The sequence below is a fragment of the Panthera pardus genome, unplaced genomic scaffold (genome assembly GCF_024362965.1).
Source record: "Panthera pardus isolate Hobbes unplaced genomic scaffold, ASM2436296v1 HiC_scaffold_15, whole genome shotgun sequence".
Classification (NCBI taxonomy): domain Eukaryota; kingdom Metazoa; phylum Chordata; class Mammalia; order Carnivora; family Felidae; genus Panthera; species Panthera pardus.
In genome coordinates, this window is record NW_026526710.1 from 62,229,842 (window position 1) to 62,248,239 (window position 18,398).

General features: G+C 36.0%; 1 protein-coding gene across 5 annotated transcripts in view; it reads right to left on the reverse strand.

Annotated features, from left to right (window-relative positions):
• Positions 1-18,398, reverse strand: part of SMAD2 (SMAD family member 2) — a 76,202-nt gene that overhangs the window by 25,021 nt on the left and 32,783 nt on the right. For 4 of the 5 annotated variants that reach the window (XM_019464118.2, XM_019464121.2, XM_019464122.2 and 1 more), the window contains one exon: positions 704-793. The exons of the other annotated variant lie outside the window; for it this stretch is intronic. In XM_019464118.2, coding sequence (XP_019319663.1) covers positions 704-793 — 90 coding nt within the window. The remainder of the gene's footprint in view (positions 1-703; positions 794-18,398) is intronic. 5 annotated transcript variants of the gene reach the window in all.

Below are 18,398 nucleotides of genomic sequence, written 5' to 3' on the forward strand. Positions count from 1 at the left end.
TGAAGGGCATTGATACTGTAGGTGACTGAGTTATCAAAAAAAAAGGAACTAGTGTGAAGAATGGGAAGTACCAACAATGATGTAAAGTAACTTACTCAATCTAATGTAACTCATTACCCAGTTGTGACTGTTTTGAGGACCGAGGTATATTCCTACAGCTCACACATAAATGCAGATGGTGATGAGTATGATGAGATGAAATGGACATATACCAAAATGCTCAAAAAGAGAATAAAGTGACTTTAAAAAAAAAGAGAACATAAAAATGAGTTAGCCTAGCGTGAATTGTGATAGGAGGGGCTTGGTAAATAACTACGTACTTATTAGTATAAAAAAGATGAGTTTAGATGATAGCAAGAAATTTAGCAAAAACTGGTTAGGTATCTATTTGAAAATTAGGCCAACAACAGATTATAATCTAGTCTCAAAATCAAATGAGAATATAGTTATTATCGAAGTTCCTATTCTTTAGGGGATGCAGTAATTTAAAGAAGATTCAAAAGTAGAATTTCATTGATCAAAACAGCAGCTGACACATTTAATATATCATTAATACTGGCAAGCAGGTATTTTAAATGCCATGCCTTATTTACATTAAGGAAACATCCTAGGCAAAATGATACTGAGCAACCCCTTACAGGTCTTCCAAAACAGCCCCCCCGCCCCAAGATTGCTAGGATTCCATAGAGGGCAGAATATTCACCTGGTTTGTTCAGAGAAGCTGTAAAGGCCTGCTGTATCCCACTGATCTATCGTATTTGGTGTACTCAGTCCCCAAATTTCAGAGCAAGTGCTGTGCATAAATTGAAAAACAAAAAATTGATGTGAACATGGAAGCATGGTTATTCAAAATACCATGATGTAAAACATGGAAAATGTACAGAATACTTCCTTCACCCAGAAAATATATATACATTGCTTCACTTTTTCACGGGCTTTTAGTGCTGGTTTCTATATTTTCTATATGAAGGAAGCCAATAAAATGGAACATGTGACTCCAGATAAGTTATGATTATGTTTTAAAAATGTGAACACCAATGCTCTCTAGCTTAATGAAATCATACCTATAATGCCCCTTCCAATTTCCACTACTCACAGCAAAAGATCTAATACCTATGCCATCAGCCTTACTAACAGTGCGTCGTTCTATAATCTAGTTTAAAAACTTAGCTAAAAATGGATGTCGACTGGTCTTTTTAATACAGGAAAAATTTCACTTAAATTAGATACATACCCAAAGTTAATATTTTCACATTATTTGTTTGAGAAACTCACACGTTCAGTTCTACCGGAAGTTATTACTGCTCTCTTATTGCTACGATGGAGAAGGAAGTGCATTTTGAAGTCATTCTAACAGAGCATAACCACCTTAAAAGTTCTGAGAAACTGCTGTGAGGATATGTCAAAGTACCAAATTCTAAAATGGCAGGACGGATATAAAAGATGTGCTGTGTCTCGTTTTCAAAAGTCAATGCACCTGAAAGACACAGACCAGAAAGGTCTCAAACTTTTTCTTCCACATCTCCTTCCAGAACATCGGCATGCCCAGAGATAATTCTCCCTATTTTCCCTGCCACAATTTCAAAGTAACTTCTTATCTGTGGGAGGAGGGAAGGAGACCTTCAAAGGCAGCCTGGAATGGGAACTTGTGCCTGTCAACGTGTCTCAGGTCAGAAGCTGTACTTTTACAATCAGAGTCAAAAGGTAATTTCTGAAACAAACTCAAACTCCATTTCTCTCATATTACAAAATCATCAAAATTTCAAAGAGGAGGAAGAATCGTTTCAAAACAGTGTTTGAAAGTAAAATCAAACAACTGATTAAACTCCAGGTGCACACACTGCTAAAGAGCTAACTGAATCAACATTTCAAAGGACAATGGTGAGAAGTGCCGCCTTCCTGTGGCCCGAAAACACACATCCTGTGGCTCCAGGGCTCCAGGGCCTCTCCCAGGGCCTCCAGACACTTTTCAGGCCATGCCTTGGGGGCCACAGCAACTATACTGGTTGGCTTTTACAAATGCATTTTTTGATACTCCCCAGCACCCTTTTAAGATACTTAACAGATTCTCTCGCTTTGCAGGCTTCAGAAATCGATCTTTCATTTTCCAAAAGACAAAAGTCAGAAAAAGCCAAGAAACTGGAAAATGATTTAATCTTTTCCCCCCAAAGACGTACTGACTATAAATAAAACCCATGACCACACATGGTTCTTCTAAGATATTTATCAAGTGTCTACTGAGAACATATAGCACCATGTAGCTTAAATCACGAACAAAATCACCTACATTCTAGAGTGTTACGAATCTGAATTTAAACCTCAGAAGGAAAGGTATACAGCTTACTCTTCAGCCTTTGAAAATAATCCAAGGAAAATTATTAACAAGAGATTAGATTCAGAGGCAACTCTGCTCCTATGAGAGTAGAATGAAGATTTCACTAAAGTAATTCTGACACTGACACAGAACCAGAATCTAAAAGAGAGAAAAGCTTAAGTTGTGCGTTTATTCAAGCCTTGAAATAAATCAGAAAATAATCAACATTATGTTCAGAACATGCAATCAATCAACAGGCAGGCCAACCTAGATCCCAAGCCTAACTCTGCCACTTTCCAACTTGCATATTAAGGTATAGTTAAGCCTCAGTTCTACTGTTTATGGTAACATCTCTCTCCACAATTGGAAGGTTTACTTAAAAATAATAAATTTCCTTCTAGCTAGCAAAATTTTTGCTTGTTTATATAAGAAAAAGTATTTTTTAAAAGCATCAATTTATAACAAAACACAAAAGCACCTGGAATAAATGTAAGTACAAATGTGGCAAAACTATACAAAGAAACATTTTCATTATTACTGAAGAACACAAAGGAAACGAAGCAAAGAGAAAAACGCATATCTTCCTATTCAGGAAGACAACATCATAGTGACATCAATTCTGCCGAATTTATTATTTGATACAATCTCAGTAAAAAGCTCAGACAAAATTACTCCAAATATAACATACCAAAATAAGTAAGAATGATCAGGAAACCTTTAACAAAGAAGAGTAGAGAACTCTGAAACACAATATAAATTCTCAATGGAAACTGTACACAATTAGCAAAAGAGTACACGAATAAAACAAAATAGAGGTTCTGTCTGTAGAGTAGCCTTAATTAGGCAAACCCTCCTTCAGACAATAATGACAGCCTCTGAACAAAATATAATAAAATCAACCATTTGAAAATGGTGGAGAGGGACCAAAAGGACAACATCAAAGGGAAGTCAAACCTTTGCAAGAGGGGAAAGTGAATGAGATGCATTTATGTGGCCCTGTATCCAAGGATAGCCCCACAGTCTAAGCTAGGCAGGGCAACTAGACCTTAAGCAGAAAACCACAGTTTTACTGACTTGCACAAATAATCAGAGAATGGATCTGGGGCTGCCAGAGAGGCTGAAAAAAGAAGAGGAAAAATCCTATAAAGAAGGAGTCATGCGGGGGAGGGGGGGATCAAAATATGAATGTGAACTCTGCCCAAATCCTCGACTGATTTGTCAACTATATACGTGGGGGAGACTATGTGGCCTGCCGAAAACCTGCATTTGGAAGTCCGGAAACACCAAGTGCTAAAATCTCAACTGTTGCTTTTACATCAGAGGCAGACAGTTTGGACTATGAGGCCGACCAAAACTATCTGCTAGAACAAAAATCAAAACTCTTCAGAGGAAGATAACAGAATTTAGTCTCTACAGTATTTCATCCCAAATATCCTGTATAAAAAGCACAAATTACTAAACATATGAAGAAATAGGAAAATGTTACCCCTAGTCAAGAGAAAGAATAGCCAATAGAAATAGATCCTCAAAATCCTAAAAGACCAGGATTTTAAAGTAACTACTGTGAACATGTTCACAGACTTAATGAACAGACAGGAATCTCGGTTGGTGATGAAAACTATCAAAATGAATCAAAAGGCAATTCTAGAACTGAAAACTACAAAATCAAAAATAAAAAATGAACCTGATGGTTGGAGAAGACACAACAATCAGTCAATTTGAAGATGAGTCAATAGAAACTGTCAAAGCAGAAGAACCAAAATAAAAAAGACTGAATAACAAAAAGGATAGTCTCAATAACATGTGCAGTTCTGAGAGGAAACATGAAAAACCGGAAAAAAATATCTGAAATGGTAATGCCTAAAACATCTTCAACTTCAGTGAAAAATTAAACTGATACTTCTAAGAAATTCAGTGAATAACAAGCAGTTTAACTACAAAGAAAATCACACTTGGGCACATCACTGTCGAAATACTTAAAAGATAAAAAGAAAATCTTCAAAGTGGTAAGAATTACAAAACTCTTGGCACAAGTACTCCATCTAAACTCCTGCACTAAGACACTTAACTAAGCTCTAGCATGGCTTTTAGGAGCCTAAGGCCAAGTCCCTCATAGGACCCAGACCCTTTTGAGCTCCTGTTTGGAAAAGGTCAAGGCGGCCAAAAGAAGTTACCGTTTGTTCCAACCAACACTTGTCCATAGGCCCCTGACTTCCTTTCCTTAGAGCATTTATTTTAAAAACTCGCACTTGTCAATCCTTTTCCTGTCTCTTTGAGATGTATTATGTGTCTCCTACAACTCAGGAGTGTCTTTCTCAAGCACCTGAAATCCATTCCTTTGAAATGTAATCAGTCACCAGAAAGGACAAGGCCTCTGTATCCCAGGCTACCCTCAGAGACAGGGTAGAAGCCTAACTTGAGAAATGCCATTTAGCAGACACAGACGGCCACATTGACACTGACCAACCAACCCACTAACCCATTTTTTTTTTTTTTTTTTGGTAACTTTTCAGTTCCCTAACTCCGTTCAAGCCTCTATTCATTCCTGCTGCCTACTCTCCTATTCTCCCAGTCACCTCTGTGCAAATCAAACCTGAGCTCAGCTCTTCTCCTACCATTGTGATTACTGAATAAAATCTGTTTTTACCACCTTGAAACAGTATCTGGCTTTAACTCTGACAGCAGCTGGAGTAGAACAATCCACATACACAGAGCCATGAGCACATGAGTAACAATTTCTCATCAGAAACAGAAACCAAAAGACAATGGGACATCTTTAAAGAGCTGAACGGAAAAACAAACTCAACCTAAAATCTATACCCCATAAAAATATCCTTCGTATAGTAAGCCAAAACAAAAATATGTTCAAGTAAACAAAAATTGAGATCTCATTTGTAGCAGACTTTGCCCAAAGAAATGCTAAAGGAAAGTTCTTCAGGATAAAGAGAAACAGCAACAGATGAAAACTCTCAATCACTGAGAAAAATTAAGATAACTAGAAAGTATTAAGTATGCAGGAAAATGTAAAAGACAATTATTTTTCTCTTAATTCCTACAAAAAGGAGATGACTGGTTACAGCAAAAATTGTAACTCTAAAAGTATGTGGATGCAATTTGTAGGACAACAGCAACAGAAACAAAAGGACGTGTTAAAAACAGCTATACTGTCACAAAGCTAAGGATTCATACTGTCATTGAGAAAGCAACCCTTGCCCCTGAAAAGGGGAAGAGACAGAGAAAAAATGCATATAGAAAATTAACATGAAACACTAAAAAATAATTAACCTCAAAGGAAGGAAGGAAGAAAAGACGACCAGATGATAATAGAAAACAAAGAATAAAGTGTAATGGGTAAAAGGGTAAATCCAACCACATCAGTAACAATACATAAATACACCACATATTCCAATAAGCAGCAGACACTTGTCAGAATGAGTACAAGATATAAAACATCTACAAAAAAGATGTATACCGTTAAGCTGAAAATATCAGAATGGAAATACACAATTCATGCAAGCAATAAGCTTAATAAAACATAATATCAGAAATATAAGACTTTAACACTAAGAATATTATCAGAGATAACATATTTCATAATAAGGTCAATTCATAAGAAGACATTAACAATCCTATGTGCATCTAAGAATACAGTGTTAGGGGTGCCTGGGTGGCTCAGTCAGTTAAGTGTCCGACTTGGTTTTGGCTCAGGTCATGATCTCATGGCTTCATGGGTTTGAGCCCCAGACTGGGCTCTGCACTGGCAGAGTGGAGCCTGCTTGGTATTCTCTCTCTCTCTCTCTCTCTCTCTCTCTCTCTCTCTCTCTCTCCTCTCCTCTCTCTGCCCCTCCCCCTACTTGTGCCCTCTCTAAATAAATAGAAATACAAATACAAATATAAATACAGTTTTAAAATGCATGAAGCAAAAACTAACAGACCTAAAGGAAGAAATGAACACATCGACAATCAGAAATTTCAGTAACTCTTTGCTGCCAAAAAGAAAAAAAAAAAAAAAAAAAAGCCATATATCACAGAAGAGCTGCACAATCCTATCAACCAACCATTTGATCTAAGTGACATGCACAGGATCCTTTTCAAGTGTACAGGGAACAATAAGAAAAAGAGATTGTATGCTAGGGCCATAAAAAAAAGGTCAATTAGGGGCACGGAGGTGGCTCAGTTGGTTAAGCAGCTGACTCTTGACTTTAGCTCAGGTGGTGATCTCACAGTCATGAGACTGAGTCCCAAGTTGGGCTCCATGCTGGGTGTGGAGCCTGTGTAAAATTCTCTCCCTTCTCTCCCTCTGCCCCTCCCCTGCTTGCTGCACACTCGCTCTTTCAAAAAAATTTTTGAAGGGTCAATTAATTTGGAAATTAACAACACACTTCTAAATAACCCATGGGTCAAAGAAGAAATCACAAAATAAATTAGAAAATACATGACAATGAATCTACAGTATAAGAAATTGGAGAGGGGGTGCTAAATCTAAAGTAATGATTAAAGGGAAACTTACTGCTTAAAAACTATGTTAGAAGGAAGAAATACTTGAATGACATAATCAACAATGATATAGTTCTAATCAGCACTGTACTGGAGGTCTTAGCCAGTGCAATATGGCAAGAAAAAGTAAAAACAAAATACTGGAAGGGAAGAAATAAAACCACTTTTTTTTAAAGCCAAATTCAAAGAAACAGAGAGCAGAATGTTGGTTACCAGGGGCTGGAGAGTGGGAAAAATGGGGATATGCTGGTCAAAGGATACAAACTTTCAGCTATAAGATGAATAAATTCTGCGGATCTAATGTACAGCATGGTGACTATACTTAACAATACTGTACTATATATTGGAAAACTGTTAAGAGAACAGATCTTACAAAGTTCTCTCTCCCTCCACAAAAAAAGGTAATGTGAGGGGATGGAAGTGTTAACTAACTTTATTGAGGTAATCATTTTGCAGTAAATGTGCATCAAACTATCACACTGTAAACCTTAAACTTACATGTTATATGACAATAATCTCAAGAAAGTTGGAACAGAAACCCTGCTTTTGTGGACAATATAATTATTTATATAGAAAATCTCTGAAGCAACTTCTAGAACTCATTAGTAAACTTAGCAATGCTACAGAATATAAGGGCAACTTATAAAAATCCATTATATTTCTATATGCTAGCAATAAACAATTTGAAAATTAAAAAATTTAATTCCATTTATGATAGTGTCAAAAACCAAAATATTTAGACAAAAGGTTTAATGCAAGATATATAAGGCCTGTACACTAACATCTAAAAACTTTAAAGAAACCTAAGTATACAAAGACCTACCCTGTCTCTAAAGATCAAATGACCCAATATTAAGATGTCTATTTTCCCTAATTTCCTGATAATATTGGTCTATGTTTTTTCAAATCCATCCCAATCACGATTTCAGCAAGATATTTTTATAACAATTGACAAGCTGATCAGAAGTGCAAAGGATCTCGAATAGCAAAACAATCCTGAAAAAGAATTACTGATACAACATGGATGAGATATATTTATCTCAGGAAGACTTAGTTGGCTGAAAGAAGATGAACATAAAAGACTAGACACTGAATGATTCCATTCACATGAAGTTCTAGAAGGGGGGGAAAAAACCAAACTGAAAGTAAAAAAAAAAAAAAAAAAATTCAAATAGTGGTTGCCTCAGAAAAACCACTGGGAAAGAGTATGAAAGAATGTTCTGGGTGATGAAAATATTCTTTATCTTGATACCCTGTACATGCATTTGTCAAATCTCATCTTATTTAGCACTTATGATTTATGTACTTTGCCATTCGAAAACTGAACCTACAAAAACAACAACAAACCAAAGAAAAATCCCAAAAGAACTCAATGAAACTCAAAATGGAAAGTAGCAACACACAAATATTCATACAGTAATTTAGTATATGATAAAGCTCCCTCTGAACTGACAGGGAAAACTCTCTAAAATATCATACATATTAAGTGCAAAAAAGCAAATACAGTATGTATAGTATCTGTTAAAAAAAAAAGAAAAGGACAAATAGAAATATCTGTAAGTTTTTGTGTACACATACAGGAAACACACACACACACACACACACGAACAGAGGTTATCTGAGGTGAGAAGGAAGGCTTTTCAATGTTTGCTGTTTGTAGGTATGCATGCATGTATGTGTATGTATAAATGTATATAAATTTTTAAACCACTGAATATATTGCCTTTTATGATGAAACAAATGAAACAAAAGAAAATACTGCCACAGAATTAAATGCAAGTCAAGTCATCTTGACATTTCTATAAAAAGATCTGCTTCTAACCTTAGTTAACTAAGCGTAAGTACAGATTGTTATTTCCTATTCTGTGTCATTTCAGCTCACTTTGGGCATCGCTGCAGGAGATGATAAAGTGCCAGCTGGAGCCCTGTTGATTCTCTTCTGGCACAATGTCTTCTCTCTCTAACATGGACCTTTGGAACCCATTTTCTTCTACATGCATTTATATCAACAGCCCCTTCCTAGCCTCCTTTTGTCTTCACTATTAATTCTTTCGGTTTGCCTACCAAACCAGGTCAATTTTTAAGACCAACCGGAGTCTAGGGGATTAAGTCAGGCAAGTTTCAATCACCCCCTCTTCCTTAAACATTGGTTCTTTATAACCACATGTTATTTTGCCCATAAGACCCTGAGCTCCCAAAGATCTCTGCGTACCTACCAGCTAGTAACAAGGTACTGGTGACTAAATCAGTATTTTTATAGCATAAAAACTGGATCACAGGGGTGCCTGTGTGGCTCAGTCTGAGCATCAGACTTCGGCTCAGGTCATGATCTCGTGGTTTGTGAGTTTGAGCCCCGCTCTGACAGCTCAGAGCCTGGAGCTGCTTTGGATTGTGTGTCTCCCTCTCTCTCTGTCCCTCCCCTGCTCACGCTCTGTCTCTCTCTCAAAAATAAAAAAACATTAAAAAAACAAAAAAATTAAAAACTGGATCACCAAACTCCTAATCATACTAAGACATCTATTTTAAGTAACAGTGCAGAAAAATGGCTCTCTCGGATTTTCAGTTTGTTAATAAGGAGTGGCAACTTGTAATTGCAAGTATAGACAGTTCCTATAAAAATGTGAAAAGAAACAAGTGCAGGAAAAATGTTAAAGAAATAGCACTGACAGTAACAACTACATAAAAGATCTTTTACACATTCCCTATTTCAATAAATCTAGAATGTCACCTATTTAAAATACATTATTTTGTGTTACGTGAAAAAGAAAAAACTCTTCTAATTTTACTTACAAGATCCATCCCAAGGTGAAAACATGGTCATCTTGGGATCCATGAAATATGGACTAACAATTACCTTCCTGAGTTAGCTACTGCATGTCAGGTACAGGTAAGACTTTTAATATTATGGACCTTATAATAACCTGCAAGCTATGTATTGCCATTTCATTTTAAATTAAAAAAAAAACAAAAACTCAGCCTCAGAGGGAAAATAAAAGAACAAGGTCATACACCTAACAAGAGACAGGGCCAGGATTCTAGTCCACATCTTACCAAACAACGCTCTCACTCTACCAAGAGCTTTCTAAGCTTTTACTTTAATACCAACTTACATCAGCATTTCTAGGACTAAAGCCTACGGATACCGGGGCATCTCAACTACAGTACTTGCAAGGGTGTGTCTGGTTCCCACAGTAACTTTTTAAGTTACATTTGTATTCTGAGCTAATAGTAACTTCCATATCCACATACCCTGGGATATGGGTCACCAGGATAAGCCCCAGTCTTTATTGCTTTATCACCTCAACGTCTGGGTTTGGATCTGTTACAAGCACCTCAGCACCAAGGGTAAATAGATCAACTTAACGTGCAAATGATGACATCACACCAGAAAGGCCAAATGGTATCGGGGTGTGTGCTACTTAAATTATGTTTCACAGCAGTTGTAGAGAAAAGAAGTAGGAGAATTTAGCAACACTGGGCACGTGGCAGTACACTGACCTCCTGAGAACTTTAGTCACGGGTGGCGTGCGGCACCACAACCACAATGGAAACAGAAAACCAGTATCAACAGAAAAATAGCATCATTCATTGAACAGACATCAGAATTTTCTTGGTTACAGAGCTCGGTATACGTAAGCCTTCTTTGATAGGCTTAAATTTACACTACATTCTGTTTCTACATATTTAAACAATATTAAGGGAAGCCACAAGAAATGTCTGTACAGTACCTGAATGTGAAAAGCATCTACTGGCACAACATTAAACTATTTAGGAGTAATAATAATAATAATACAGGATAGATCCGAGAATGCTAAACTAATAAACCGACTTGAAGTCATATACCCCAAAAAAGTATACAATTTTATTATCATTATGACAGCACTATCCCAGACACATGCCCTCAACATTTCCTTAATTTATTTGACCATCTGACTTCAAGACACTCTAAAAACTCTTAAGTATTAAAAAATACCAAGCTAAGTGGCTAAAAACATGAACATCTCAGATAAATTCTGCCTGACCAAAGTTTGATGTTGTTCACTAAAGCAATTAACATAGACTGTTGCAAACTATGTTGAAATTGGATGTAATAGACCGTAAATCATCTACAATGCTGTCCCTGCATCAATACGCAGACAGATGAGCAAGCGTGCCCATGTGAGAATCTCATGCAAGTCCTGCAGTCCTTTGTATGCAACACAATTTCTTAACGGCAGATTATCCCCTATCACCTGTGTGAACTTCCTGCTTATAGATTGAATTAAAAAAAAAATAGCTTGGAAAAGTTATTAAAATCATCAGGACACTAAAGTGCCAAAAAAGTCGTGTGACATACAATGTATCACTGATCACAGAACAGCCAGATTAGCTAGGTTTACTTGTTAGTAAACCTGGCAGAAATTCCCAGAATTCCCTAGTAAACTTTCACAGTAAATATCAGTAAAATTAACACACTGAAGCTTTTCTTCACCTAAGAATAAACCAGCCTTTGAAAACTGAGGTTAAAAATTGAAATCTAGTGTACAATTTACCAACTATATACATGCAGAAGTATTTTAGGTGCACATCTCTGTTAACAATTTACCACTTTGGTGCCAAAAGACATTATGTTTGTTAATTAACATACTGTATTAAGGACGTGTATATTTATTGATTCATATACCATGAAGTATTACTGTTCTTGCCTTATTTGCATGATTTACTGACGCAGCTCAACTACCACTGTCAAAAGCAATAAACCTCACTGTTTTACCAATTTATTATTTTTCATTACCTTCTTGCCTAAAGAGTGTATTTCTTCTACCAATCAAGAGGAAGAATCCAGGATGTCACAGTGGAAAGGCTACAAGGCATGCTGAACACACTGAGTGACATTAAAGGGGGTAACAAATTAGGAGTATGAGATCAACAAAAGAAACTTCACTCGAGGCTCCAGCTCTTGTTTACAGATGTACTCATGAAATACGGACTTCCACGGAAAAATCTGCAACTACCCATCCATAATTATTTCTACTTACAACACCCCTTTCATTTCATATCGGTCATGAACTTGCATCCAGTCTGTGTGTTCGAGCCCCGTGTCGGGTTTTGTGCTGACGGCTCAGAGTCTGGAGCCTGCTTCGGATTCTGCGTTTCCCTCTCTCTGCCCCTCCCCAACTCATGCTCTCTCTCTAAAATAAACTAAAAAAGTTAAAAAAAAATTTTTTTTTAAATAAAGCGTCTATAATTACACATGCTATACCTCTCTGTGTACGTCATCATCACTATACAGCTAAGAGCTGAGAAACAGAAAAAAAGAAAATGCCTACCTCCAGATAGGTCTTTTGCCTTCCTTCTATCACCAAGAAAGGAGCATTAGGAACACTCTTGTCCTTAACAAATCAGCGAAAGGTCCAAGTAAACAATTAAGAAATTTTCATTGGCTACAGAAAACTTAAAACATTACCAACACTTATTTTAAGTACTACTATGTACCTGGCATATTCAAAGTACTTTACATATACTATCTGATTTATACTCCTATCAACCCTATAAAGTTAACATCACCATTATTTTTCAAATAAAAAATTGTGAACAGTTAAATAAGCCAAAAGGTCACAGAGCTATTGAAATAAGAACCAGGACTTACATCCATCCCTGGCTGGCTTAAGAGCCTAAATTTTTCATGGTACACATTTCTGCACGATGATGGTATAAATGAACAACCTCAATCTTTTAGAGGACTATGTATTGACTGTATTTTCTTATTTTCTGTATTAATACCCTGGCATTGGGAGCCTTGATGGGGAAGCTGCTAATTACAGGGCTAACTCTTAGAGGTAACAAGAGACTCTCGAGTGAGTGCACCTCTCTTACATAAAAATTAACCATTCCAGGGCCCATACCCATAACTGTTCTTTCAAACTCTCACACATCATGCCACTATTCCTCCTGCCCTAAATCACCCCAGGGCTAGGTACTGGACAGCTAGGAATGAGCCCTACAGTCCAGAGCCTGCCAAAACTATTCAAACTATCCAATCCTAATCTCACTCAGCATACCTACCTGGCATTGCCCATTACTTCCCTGGAAAACTCCAACAACAGTTCTGGGCTGTCCTCGGTCCTTGCCCCTCTATTTATCAACCCATCTTATTTTTTGATATATTAAAAATTAAGTTGCAGATATTTCAAATCTAGACACTTAAACATGCATACGTTAACTAGAATTCATTGCTCCCTTGTGGGCTTTTTTGAGGTAATATTTATGTAACGTGAAACTCATCTTAAGAGTGCCATCTTGTTTTATCAATTGCATAAATGGGTTAACCCTCAACCCTGTCAAGAACATCCATCCAGAAAATCCCTCAGGCTCTTTTATCAGTCATTCCCTGCCATCCCCTTTAGCATCCTCAGAGGCAATCATCGATCTGTGGATATTTTTTGCCATAGCTTTAATCTCTTCCAGAACTTTTATATATGGAATCATACAGTATATTCTCCTTTAGATCTGTCTTTTCTGACTCAGCATTAACGATTTTGAGATTCACCCATGTGACAGCAGTCTACTCTTTTGGTGCTGAGTTTTTCATTACATAAACAATTTTTTAAGTCATTTTTTACTGATGGTTCGGACTTGCTGCCAGATCCGGGATATTATGAATAAAGTTGCTATGAACATTCAAATTAGTATGTGCCTTTTTGTGGACATGTGCTTTGTCTTGAGTAAATATCTAGAAGTGAAATTCTTAGAGGTCACTGGGTACATGTGTGTTTAGTTTTAGAAGAAACTACCAGACCTTTCCTCCCAAGTGGGTAGTACCATTTTATATTCCCTCCTTCAATCTATGAGTTTCTGGTTGGTCCACAGCCTCACCAACATTTGGTGTGGCCAGTTGACTTAATTACAACCATTCTGGTGGTTCTGCAGTGGTATTTCAGAATGTTTCAATTTTCACTTTCCTGATGATTAACAATATTGCACTTTCCACTGGTTTACTGGCCCTTTGTATATCTTCTTTGGTGAAGTAAGCTGAATCTTTTGCCCATTTTCAAAATTAGGTTTTTATCTTTTTTTTTTTTTTTTTTACTGTTGAGTTACAGAAATTCTTTATAAATTCTGGATACAATCCTCTTGTCAGAAATATGTTTCTCAAATATTTTGTTCTACTTTGTGATTTGCTTATTCATTTAACAGTGTTTTTTTTGAGATCCCTTTACTACTGAAGACTAATTTATCAAATTCCTCCCACAGCTTTCTATACCCTTAAAAAAAAAAAAAAAAAAATCACACTAACCTTTGCCTATCCCCAACTCAAATATATTTTCCAGTAGAAGCTTTTAGATGAGAACTATGATCCATCTAGAATTGATTTTTTGAATGGTGTATGGGTGGGGTCAAAGTTCATTCTTCCATATGGATATCCAGTTCTTCCAGCATTATACGTTGGCATAGAATGCTGTGGCATTTTGCAAAAATCAAATAACCATGTTTCTCTTTGGAGTTATCTATGCTATCCCATTTATCTATGTTTTTATGCCAGAACCACCCTGTACTGATTACTGTGGCTTCATGGAAAGTCTTGAAGTAAGAGAATTTAAGTCCTTAAGTCCTTGGTTTTTCTTTTTCATGATTGCTTTGAATATTCTAGGCCCCTGTGCATTTCTATGTAAACGCTAGGGTAAGTTTCTACATTTCCACAAAAACAAAAACACCTTTTTTAGGAGATGAATTTGAATCACACTAAATTGGAAGAAACTGACAATGTTACTGAGTGTTCCAACTCATAAATATGTCTGTCAATTCCAACATGTAGGTCATCTCAGAGCTGGTCTCCGCCGGTTTCCTGTTGAAACAACATCACATTTTCTTTGTTCTTCATATGTTGAGTAATTTGGGACCGTATGCTGGACACTGTTACCGGTGTGATAAAGATGCTAGATTCTGTTTTATTTCTCCAGTAAGTCTTACCTGGTTTTGTTCCAGCAGGCAGTAATTTGTTTGCACTCAAACTGCAAATTATGTCTTTGAATAAGTCAAATCAATTTTTTACCATTAGCTAGGCTGCACTAAGTCTACCCCACATATGTGAGGGTTTAAGGGTCAGCCTAGTGATTCCGGTGAAGTTCTTAAGCAGAATCTGGGATTCTTGCTCTGTTCCGTAGCTTTCTCCTCGCTAGGATTCTCCCCTTACTCTTCAGTCATTGTGGTTGTTCCAAACTCTGACCTCTGGTTTTTCAGGACAAAAAAAAAACCAAAAAACAAAAAACAAAAAAACAAAAAACAAAAAACACAGCGGGTTTTCGATCGACATTTGGCTATCCTGCACATTCTGCATGGATATAAAAAGCTTATTAAAAACAGAAAATTCACCCGTTCTTATAAGAGTCAAATCCCCTCCAAAATATGTCTATTTTTGTTTACTTTCTAGTGCCTTATGTTTTTCTTTTTATCTTGTGCAGTTTCTAATTGTTATCTGAGGGAGTGTCGTTCTGGTAAAAGTATACCTGCCTATACAAGAATTCTCAATTTGTCTTTAATTTCCCTCAGGGTTTTGAAATTTCAGTGTAGAGATCTTGTGTCTTTTAAAAAAAGTGTATTTTAATTTTTAATGATACTACTTTTAAGTCTGCAACTATTCATAGCATTGTTTTAACATCACTTCCATTTGTTTGCTATTAATATTTACGAAAAAGATTGATTTTTATACATGGGACCTGTAAAGTGCAGCCTTGCTAAATTTACTCATCTGCTTCAGTAGCTGTTTTTTAAACAGATTCCTTTTAAAAGGTTTCTTACATAATCATGTCATCTATAAAATACAAGAGTTGTGACCCAATCTTTCAGATCTTCATGCCTTTTCCATTTCATATTCCACTGGCTAGGTCCTCCACTAAAATAATGAAATGAAATGAAAACACAAGAGTGGACATCCTTGTCCTGTTTCTGATCTTGGGAAAAAACTCTACTTTATGATTAAGTGTATTCTTAGCTGTCAGTTTTTCTTCAATGACCTTTATCAGACTGAGGAAAACTCTTTACATTTTAGTTTGGTGGGGGTGTTTATCATGAATGGATGAATTCTGTCAATTACTTTTTACCAAGTGAGGTGATAGGTTTTTGATCCTTTGTTAGTGCAGTGAATTACACTAATTTTTGAAATTTAGAAATCAACTTTGCGTTTTGGGGATACATCTCACCCATGATGTATTCTTTTTATATATTGCTGGAGTGTATTTTGTGGTTTTTTTCCATCTATATTCCTGACAAATATTAATCTATCAATTTTCTTCTTTCTTAATTATGGCGGCACCATATCTGTCAGGTTTTGGCACCGGGGTTATGATGGCCTCATAAAATAACTTTTTTTCTGAGTTCCTGCAAGACTGAGGTTATTTCTTGCTCCAGTATTTGAAATTACCAGTAAAACCACCTATACCAGGAGTTTTCTTTGTGATAAAGATTTCAATTACGAATTCAGTTTCTTTAATTGATATAAGGCTACCCAAATTTTCCATTTCTTCTTCCATCAGCTGGGGTAACATTTTTTAAGGAAGTTGACCATACAAATTTAATAGCATAAAGTTATTCACTAAAGTGTATGCATACTGTGCTTTTAAAAATGTCTGTAGGACGTAGCAGAAAGATACCCCTCTCATTTCCAACAGGTAATTTATGTTCATGGCCTCTCTAGTCTTTCTCGTCATTAGTCAAAGAGGGGGTTGCCAACTTTTGATCTTTCTACAGAACCAGCTTTTGGTGTTGATAATTAATTCTGTCCCTTTTCTAGTCACCAATTTCTTGTTTTTATTATCTTTCCCTTCTACTTACTCTCCATGTTCTTTGACCTTTTTTTATACTTTCTTAGATAAAGTCTTAGGTAACTTTTCTAGTAGTTATTTAAAGCTAGAAATTTCCCTTTAAGCACTGTTTCAGCTGCATCCCACATAACAGATATGCTGTAATTTCATTATCATTTAATTTGAATTATATTCTAACTTCTCTCAGGGTTTTCTTCTAAATAACCCATCGGTCAAAGAACTGTGTTGTTTAATCTCCATATTTTAATAGATGTTTTATCCGTATTGATTCCTAATTTCATTCTGTTGTTGGCAGAGAATATAGTCTGTCGATTTCAATCTTTCAAAACTTACTGAGACTTGTGCCCTGCAAACAGTCTTTCTGGTGAGGTTACCATGAGCACTTGAGAAGATGGTGCATCACACCGATATTAGATTCAGTAGTCTACAAATATCAAGTCAGTAGTTAATAGTGTAACTTAGATCTTCTGTGTCTTTACTGATTTTTTTTTTTTTGTCCTAACTGAACTCTCCACTATAAGTGCGGATTTGTGATTCTGATCCATCAATTCTATCAAGTTTTACTACATGTATCACAAAGCTTTTTTATTAGACAGCTACACGTTTACATTTATGGCTTCCTGATGTCAGCACTTCAGAGATGTCATTTTACAATGTACATATCAGCATGAAGACCTGGCACATATATCACTTAAGCTTCCAACAACCCACGAATTAGGCCCTGTTAACCCCGCTGGACAAAGGAGGCAACAGAAGCACCAAGAAAAAGGAACATGCCAGACAGCCAGTTGTATTCTTAATTATCGACGCTAGTCTGCTTCTTATATAGTTATTAAAAAGAAGTAATAAAAACATAGCAAGACAAAACTAAAATAACAACAACTTTGGTACAGTATCCCAGAGAAGGAAAACATTAGATTATCCTTAATTATAAAAACTAGACATTTCGCTCCAAGAGTTACTTTCTCAAGAAAAAAGAATTCTTTAGACAAGTAAATGGGCACAGCCACTCACAAATCAAAATAGAAGGAGACAAAAGAATCCTTAGAATCAAAGTTGATACTCTTCTTCTCTGGTTTTGGTAGCGCTCTTCTTAGAAGAAGGACCAGGTAAGGACTGGAAAATTACTTCACCTTTACCTCTAAATGTTATGTTTAGAACACTACTTTGAGACTCTGCCAGATGTTTCAACTGCCTTTGAAAACTGTCTCCCACACAAAGAAAACAGTCCCCACCACAGAAGTCCCTACAAATGATTTAAATATCAATTCTAAAAATAGTCGCTCACATATTTCAAGTTCATCCAAAAACAAACTTTTCACTTAAAAAAAAAAAAACTGACGATAAAATGGGCTCAGAAGTATTCATTTAAATAATGTAGCTGATGGATTTTCTAAATTCATTTTAATATATATGTTGTTTTTAACAATTTAAAAAAGTATCATAAATGACAAAAAAAAATCCCAACAGAAGATGTAAGTACATACCATTCCAATCTTTTAAAAGATTAAATGCATAAAACGAGGATTGCAATACAGAATAGAATTCTGTAAAAACTCAACTCTCTAAGTCATACATTTTTGTGATGCTTGTATTCGGTTGTAAAGAAAGCTTTTTTAATTTGACAATTAAAAAAATTAGCATTCTACAAAATAAAAATCAAGTCACATTTGTATCACACTTTGAAGTTGACAATATGCTTTTACATGTAGAAGTTAAAATGCGTAGGTAATATATAAAGATAAATGTATTATTTATAAGTGTTAATGCAAACTATACAAGCCATC